Source organism: Ailuropoda melanoleuca, chromosome 16 (assembly GCF_002007445.2).
Source record: "Ailuropoda melanoleuca isolate Jingjing chromosome 16, ASM200744v2, whole genome shotgun sequence".
Taxonomy (NCBI): domain Eukaryota; kingdom Metazoa; phylum Chordata; class Mammalia; order Carnivora; family Ursidae; genus Ailuropoda; species Ailuropoda melanoleuca.
The window spans coordinates 84,141,923-84,150,346 of NC_048233.1; the positions used below are offsets into that span (position 1 = coordinate 84,141,923).

Here is an 8,424-nt window from a genome sequence, read left to right on the forward strand (position 1 = left end):
GGGGGGTGGGAATCAGGGCGGACCTGGGGACACAGGCCGGCCAAGTGCTGAGGTTGCTGCAGATGATGAGTGTCCGACATTAACAGAGTGTACGGGGTGCTGATGTAACCTGTTTGCATCGACGGCCACAAGATATTCTGTCAGATTCTTTTCTTAGGTATGCTAAGAAGTGGGACCGGGGCAGGGTCCTCTTTCCAGGGCACAGGGATCCAGGACGTAAGTGGCACTGTTCCTAGAAATGTGTGAAGGCTCCAAATGTGGTTGCCAACCTTTGGAGCCCCCCTTGCCCCCTCCCTCTGTCTCACACCTCACCACCATCCCGTAAGGAAATGGTGTTAGTATTGCCTTCAAAGCAGCTTCCAAATCCCACCCCTCCTCGCCTCCTCCACGGCTACCGCCCTGGCCCAAAACCACCATGGCTTCCACTTGGGTTCCTGCCTGGCCTCCCTGCCTCCGCCTCTGCCCCCTTCCAGTCTGTTCTCCGCCTAGTAGCCAAAGTGATGCAGTTGAAATTCAAGTCAGACCATGTCCGTGCTCTGCCCCACACCCTGCAAGGGTCCCATCCTTCTCAGAGTGAAAACTGAAGTCCTTCCTAGGCTCTAGGAGCCCTCAAGGTGCAGCCCCTTCTCTTCTTCAAACGGGCTCCTGCCTCCAGGCCTGGGGCACTGGCTGTTCCCTCTCCTTATTGCCCTGGTCCAGCCTGGACTCAAGCTTATCACCTGCCGGCATTCCTGGTGCTCCTTCCCTGCCTTCTCCTCTTCTTTCTTCCATGGCACTCATGACCTTCTGATGCACCAGTATTTAACTTGCGTCTGTCTGCGCTGGGATCTCTGGCTGTTCGTTCGCTGATGTTATCCCGAGGGCTCAGCACAGCACGTAGCAGAGACTAGGCGGTAAATACACATTCGTTGCAAGAATGAATGAGTGGACAAGTGAGGGAGCTGCGTGAGTGGGCAGCCCTGCAGCCAGCCCTGGGTCTCCACTTCTCTCTCCCCTTCGCCAAAGCGCCCCAAAGAATGTGAGGTCACAGCAACACCCCCACCAGCTCCTCCTGATCTTGCTGCAATTCTTCGTTCCCCGTCAGATCCCCAGGGACCGATCCCACTCACACTTCCGCTTCCCCACTGTGACCGAATTAGACCCCACTCGCCGCTGCTTCCTCACGGGGAGACGGGTTTTAGGAAGCAGGGCTCATCTCTGACCTCCTCCTCCTCCCAGAGACGCCCGGGGCTCCTTGGGCTGCCCCAGCGACTTTCCTGAGCACTGGCTTCTTGCCGAGGGCTGGGCTGCGTCCTTATTCTGCTGCTCACTCTCTCCCAAGGGATGGTGGGCGATCCCTTCTGTGAGCCTTGGGGTCCTTTCCTGCTTACAAAAGCGGGAAACCAGCCCAGCTGATCGCTGAGCCTCTTGGCCCTAAAGGCCCGACAGCTGTCGCCCTTACATCAGAATGGGCCCCACTCTCTTCTCTCGTCCCACCCCACCACGCCCGTTCAAGGCAGACCCACGACCCCTCCCTGGAGCCTTGCCAAAGGGCAGCCCCAGCCCTGGCTGGGCTCTTCTCCTGCAAGTCCCACCAGGCCAGTCTTCCGCCTGGCAGGGCAGAGCTCTGACCTCGTCCCTCTCTAGCTCGCAATCTCCAAAACCTCCTCACCGCCCGCCAAACCCACCACACACAAACCCCCCCAGTGCCACCCCATCTTCCCAGCCTCACCTACTGGGCTCTGACTGCCCAGGGCTTCCTTGGGGTCTTCACCATGCTCCCACAGTTCCCGCTACTGGGAGCGTCTTCAGGAATCTCTTCTGGTGCCCCCCACCTTCATTCCGGTGTCTCCCACCTTCACTGGACCTGGGTTCCAGGCTCCTTACCACCACTGTGCACACTGCCAGACGTCAGCTTTGTTGTTGACCTCGCCAATCCTGTTTTCTCTACTACGCACCTCCTGGTGTGGTATAAGAATTCAAACACTTAGAAAAGAGTCTGGCACATTGTACAGACACCACAAACGGCAGCCACTATTACTCTTCATTCTACCCACAGGGGTCCCGAGGATGACCTGAGGAAACACAGGGAAGGGCCTGGCATGCTGCAGGGCTCAGGAATTGAGGACGCTTCTCTTCCTGCTTGTGGTTTTCCATAGCTCCGAAGGCAATTCTGTTATATAGTTTTAAACATGCATTTCTCAGGGCACCTGGGTGGTCCAGTCGGTTAAGCAACTGACTCTTGATTTTGGCTCAGGTCATAATCTCAGGGTCCTGGGATTGAGCCCCGCATCAGGCTTCATGCTCGGCCTGAAGTCTGCTTGAGATTCTCTCTCTCCCTCCCCCTTTGCTCCTCCCACTTATGCTGTCTCTCTCTGTCTCTCAAATAAATAAAATCTTTAAAAGAAATTACTTCAAAAAATAAAATAAACATGCATTTCTCCTGGACTTCCTTGTTCCCCCTCTCTACCTCCATTCCCTAATAAACCATAACTTAGCTTCCTGAGGGCAGGGCAGTGTCTCACCTGGGTCTCCATCCACTGCCCTAGCCCTGACCCCGCACCCAGTAAGCACTCAACCGCACTGAACTGTGTTCCCACTTTGATCCAGCTGGTTAAGGGAGGCCACCAAGCCGTTGTGTTCTGGTCTGAGGTCTCAGAGGTTAGAACCTGGACGGAGATGCTTGTTTTGTTGTTGTTGTTGTTGTTGTTTAAAAGAGAAAGAGAGAGCACACACAAGCAGAGGGAGCTGCAGAGGGAAAGGGTGAAGCTGACCCCCCACACACACACACTTCTGAGCAGGGAACCTAGTGTGGAGCTCAATCCCAACACTCCAGGATTATGAATGACCTAAGCCAAGGGCCAACGCTTAACCGGCTGAGCCACCCAGGCGCCCCCGGAGGGGATGTTTGTCATTGCACACTCCACTCTCCAGCTCACGTCTGAGCTTCCTTGAGTCCTTAGTTCACGCAAGGAAGACTGTGTGATGGGTTCACGTATGGGGTAGCATTGATCCTGGAGGCAGGTGAAGAGCTGTCTATACTGAGGAAACTTGAACCGAGTTAGAGCGGGGCTGCCTTCCAATGCTGGGGAATGAGGGCAGGAGCCCACTCCTCCTCTTGCCCCCCACCCCCATCCCTGGTCACCCAGCCCATTGCTGTGGCTAGAAAAACTTCTGGTTCTTCTGGCTCAGGAAGGTGCCCCACGGACCTGTTTTTCTCCCTGAGATCTACACCTCAGGTGTACACACGCTGGCGTTGCCAGGACATGTTGGTGACGTGACCCTGGGATAGGTGATTTCACACCTGTCTCTTTTCGCAGCCCCAACGTCTCTTTCCAACCTGGGAATGGCTCAAGGTCTCCAGACTATGTGTCTAAGATAGAGAGGGCCCATGTGACTGCTCTTTGGAAAATCAAGTGTGCCTGGCCTGGGTTTCTAGCATATAATTTGAGAGTCGCTGGGGGTCATGGAGTTCAATCTCTACATTTTATAGATAGGAAACTGGGGCCGGCAGGAGAAGGGTCTTGTCCAGGCCGAGTGTGGCCAGGGACCAAGCCTTCTGACCACGGCGAAGAGTCCATCACCCCTCATGGCCCAGGGGCGCTAGAGTGCAGCCTGCTCCCTGAGTCACCTTTACCCGGAACCCAGAACGGTGTGGATCCCTGACACGTCCCAGGCAGCAGCTCCCTTTTACAGGGGAGGGGACCGGCCCCAATCCACACGCGAGTGAGTGAGTGCCCAGAGCTCGGCCACCATTCCCGATCTCCTTGAACCTTCGCTACACCTTGTTACAGGCCAGTGAGAAGGCCCGTGGGAGGCTGGGAGGCCACCTGGCGACCACGAGCGTGAGCGAAGCCGCGAGTCCACCCTGCCGGGAGTCCCAGCCTTGCGCGGGCCCGTGGGAGGGGCGGGCGCGCGGGCGCCGGGCAGGGCGCGTGCGCCGCAGCCCCGGGCTCCCATTGGCTCCTGCGGATTGGGAGGCGGAGCCGTGCGCGTCGCGCTTCCTCCGCCCCAGCTTCCGCGTCGCAGCTCCGGGAGCAGGAGCGCGAGCGGTGCCGGAGTCCTGTCCCTCTGCGGGGCGGGAGCCAGAGCTGGGGGTCGGGGTCAGACCGGGAGCCTGGGGTGAAGCGGCGGGCGCTGACTGCCTGCGAGGTGAGAGCGCGGTGACGCCCTGCGCGAGTCCCCGCCCCGGCTGGGTGGGCGCCGTGCCTTGCCCGGGCATTCCGGCCAGCCGAGCTTCGACCCCGCTCCTGACCATCGGCGCCCTGACCCCTCCCACCAGCCTCGACCTCCAGTTGGCTGAAGACCCGCTAGTCTGCACACCGGTGCCTCCAGCTGTCGCTGTTCACCTTCGCAGATCAGCGGGACTCCGCCCTTCTTCAGTGGGAGCTTGAGGGGTTCCCCAACCCTCACATCCCTGGACCCCCACCAGTAACCGTTCTTTCTCTTTCCCTCTGCAGATGGACGGGACAGAAGGCAATGCTGGGCAACCGGGCCCCGCTGAGCGTTCCCATCGAAGCAGCGTGTCCTCCGTGGGAGCTCGAGGTAGGTCCCCGTCCCCATCTCCTACCCTCCATACCCAGCTGGGGCCCCAGCCCCCGGGGTAGTGGCCCTGGCTTGTCATCTCTTTCATTAGAGAGAATTTTATATATTCATTAACAAATAAGGTCTGTGGAGGTGTGGAGAAGTGGTAGAAGACAGTCAGAGCAGCTGGGCTGTGTCACTAGGCTGTTGGCCAAGGTGGGTACTGTTCTTGAAATTCCCATTTCTCATTTGTAAAAGGAGCACATCTTGCAGAGCTGTGAAATTCAAATGAAATCTCATGAATGAAAAGTGACACGCTCACGTTCTTTGATTTCTTTCTCACAAACAGCAGTTTGAAAGCAGGGATCATTATCTTCATTTTATAAGGAAGGAAACTGGGCCCTAGAGAGGTTAAGTCACTGGGCACCAGAGCCTGCACCGCCTCAGTTGTCCCTACCTGAAAAGTGAGTCTGAATCCCAGCCTCCTGGAGATGATTTTATGGTCTGTCAAGAAAGTAGCGGTGACAGCAGAACAGACTGGAAATCCAGAATGCACTTTCACTTGTGTTAATGATAAACCACCTTTATAGGCTTCACCCCCATTTGATCCACAGCCATGCTTTGAGAGAGGGGTGTTCGCCCTGCTTTACAGATGAGGCAACTGACACGCTTGCTGAAGTCAGCCTGCTTGCCCGGGCCCAGGCTAGGATTGGGACCCAAGTGTATCGGCCTCCAAGCTCAGTGGCCTCCACGGTACCTGTAGCTCCAGGGATGGGCATTTGAATCTGGCTGTTCTTCCAAGGGTCTCCCTTCGGCACCAGGCTCCCAATAAGAATGCTATGGGCTGTCACAAGTAAACACTCAACTTTTTAGGTTGTATTTCTCCTGGCCTGTTTAGACAGTCCTGAAAGGCTATCGTATTGAGTCCTGAGGCATGAAGAATCCTATGGAAGCTGAGCCCTGGATGTTGCCTTACCTTGGGGCAACCTTAGGAATCCTCTATCCTGCCTTAGCCTGAGCCAGAGAGAGACAGCTGCTCGCCTAAGGATAATAGTGGGTTCGCAGCTCTCCTGCCTCCCAGCCTGATAAACTAACACGTATAATCTCAGGATGGGTTCAGCCTATCTCTGCCTCAGTCCCCACCTGTGGAATGTTCTCTGTCAAGGAGGAAGCCCAGCAGAGTCCTTGGGGTTGCCAGGAAAGTGTGCGGGGGTGCAGTAATTTGAACCTTTGGGAGTTAGAGTGGGGCCAGGCTGGTCCCTGGGCCAGAGTTGCTGGGTTTTGGGTGGTTTGAGGGTCTCAAGTAAATCTCCACCACACTCTTTATAGGATCCTTTGGGGCTTCTGGGCCACCGTCTCTGGAGTGTAGTCTTGGTCACCCCAAGGGGTGTAGCGTGGGGGCTCCGGGCCCAGCTGACCCTGCCGGGCCTCCGTTGCAGTGGCCGACGTGCTGGTATACCTGGCGGATGACACAGTGCTGCCCCTAGCCGTGGAGAACCTGCCGTCGCTCAGTGCCCATGAGCTGCACCGGGCTGTCCGTGAGGTCCTGCAGCTCCCAGACATCGCCCTGGATGCCTTCGCACTCTGGCTTGTGTCCCCTCTGCTGGGTAAGGCCTGGCAGTGAGAAGCCCAGGCTGGAGGGTTGGAAGGTCAGGGGAGGGGGCCTCTGGCCACTATCTATCAGGAGAAGGTGGGACTTATGGACGGCCTGGAACTAGCCCCCACTTTTAGGCCCCAGAGCCCCGAGGGGACACCTGGCTTTTCTGCCCCCACCTTCTTTCTCTCTGCTGGTGACAGAGGAAGGGTCAAGCCTGCCCTTTATCCTCAGTGGTGCTGGAGCCTGGGGCATCAGGCGGAGCAGGACTGGGGGACAGGGAGGGAAGGGATCCACATTCACTGAGCACGTGGTCTGTGCCACAGCCTGAGCTGGCATTTCTTGAGCGGAATTTCTGCTTACCCTCATGGCCCAGCCCCGTGTTGCAGGTGAGAAGTCGAGGTTTAGAGTGGTGGGTTCAGTGAGTAGTAGGACTCAGGTCAGAATGGAAGCAGGAACTGCATCCTGCTCCTTGGGGGCAGGGAGGAAGGTGGGGCCTAGCCCGAGAAGCAGCCACCCCTGAAAGTGGGAGGGCAGCACAGACGGGAACCTGACCTTTCTGCAGCTCTGCTTAGCTTCTGGTCCAGGACCGCCTGTGTCCTGCCCTTTCAGGCTGAGATCCCAAGGCAGGGATGGAGCGGGAGCGGGAGTGGGGGCAGGGGGGTTCTGGGGCTTCTGAATAGGGCCCCTAGCCTGTTGGCTCACACAGGAAGGGGGTCAAAGGAGAGAAGGCCCCAAGAGGTGCCAGGCATGTCTGCTGAGCTTAATAGTCTCCTTTCTTGTAAGGGAACAGGGGCAAGAAGGGGGTGACTGGTCCCTCAGGGTCCCTAGCGGTTACCTCTTTCTCGAGGCCAGTGGGATTTGTGCCTCTACCCTAGAGGGAGATCTCTGCCAGCCTAGTGGGAGAGGGAGTGCCCCTCCCATGTGTCTCCGTCCTGTCCGTGTTCCCCACCCCCCCATGGAAGCTTCCTGTACAGCTGCTACTCTCGCCCACCCTCTTCCTGCAGACACGTCTCCTCCACCCATTCCCCACCCAGCTCAGCTGCCCCTTTTTCACTCTCCGGGTGTTGGCCGAAACTGTGGGCCCCTTGGTTTGAATCTGGGAAGTGGGGGGTGGCTGGCCCCTGTGCTGCCTCAGGCTCCCTGTCCCTGCAGCTGGGCCGCTTGTCTCCTCCTGCTTCCTCCGCCCCCACTCCCCCTCATCACATTCCTGCTCCCCCCTCGCAAGAACATGAATGGGCTGCCTGTGTGGCCGGCAGGGTCACCCTGGGGCACCGCCCTGTCTGGGACGAGGGTGGCTAGAGGCCCCAGCATGAAGTCAGCACCCACTTGGTTCCCAAGCTGGGTCCAGGAAGGCTGAGAGGCCATTTCAGCTCTGACTCGTGTCCCTCGGAACCCTTGGCTGCCCCCGACCCAGAGTGGGTTAAGCAGTGACAAATGCCGCAGGGCTGTAAGGCAGGGATGGGGTGCTGTCTGCTGGAGCCGCCCACAAGCTGGATGTTTGGGGAGTGTTTGTCCTCTTCAGTGCCCTCGTCACTCTATGGAACAGGCTCCAGAGTCCACCAGGCTCATTTGGGTGAAAGCCTCCAGACAAAGCCCCGTCTGAAAGTGTGTGGGACTGCAGGGTCAGGGTCCTGCTGTGATCATGGGATCCTCTGAGCTTCTGGGGCTCGGGGTCAGGGCTGGGCTGTAGGCAGAAGGAAGGGCACTGTTGTCCCGGGTCCACTCTCCTCCTCAGTGTGTCCAGGGGTCCCAGCCCGTTAGGTACCCTGTTCACCTCGCAAGTCTGTGTGGAGCTGTCTCCACCACCCCCATGCTGGCCAGAGATCTAAACACTGGGGACACTGGGAAGCAGGACTGAAGGGGTCCCGCCCTCAGGGACCTTTGTCTAAAGTGTGGTACAGGAGCTCAGGTCCTGGTTTAGCCACGAACTCTTGGCGGCCTTGGGCAGGGGTGGTAACGGATGGGTGTAGTCAAGGATCTAGGTTGGAAATGAGGGCTGAGGAGCCGCTGGGAAATTTGAATCTGAGAAATGTTGGAGGAGAAAGGGGTGTGAGGAACCTGAATGCAGGGGTGGGTGGGAGAAGCTGTGGGCAGGAGGGAGGCCCGTTTGGAGGCTATGGCTACTGTTTTGGGTTAACATCAGGGACCAGAGGGAAGCCCAAAAAACAGAGATGAGAGGGGCGCCTGGGTGGCACAGCGGTTGAGCGTCTGCCTTCGGCTCAGGGCGTGATCCCGGCGTTATGGGATCGAGCCCCCACGTCAGGCTCCTCTGCTATGAGCCTGCTTCTTCCTCTCCCACTCCCCCTGCTTGTGTTCCCTCTCTC

The 8,424-nt window shown here is 58.0% G+C and overlaps 1 protein-coding gene across 7 annotated transcripts in view; it reads left to right on the forward strand.

Moving 5' to 3' along the window:
• Positions 1-3,981: 3,981 nt before the first annotated feature.
• The window catches only part of FRMD8 (FERM domain containing 8), a 33,049-nt gene continuing 28,606 nt past the window's right edge, over positions 3,982-8,424 (forward strand). For all 7 annotated transcript variants that reach the window (XM_034644940.1, XM_034644942.1, XM_002916641.4 and 4 more), the window contains exons 1-3: positions 3,982-4,131; positions 4,440-4,524; positions 5,943-6,110. In XM_034644940.1, the coding sequence (XP_034500831.1) occupies positions 4,440-4,524; positions 5,943-6,110 (253 nt within the window). In that variant the 5' untranslated portion in view covers positions 3,982-4,131. The remainder of the gene's footprint in view (positions 4,132-4,439; positions 4,525-5,942; positions 6,111-8,424) is intronic.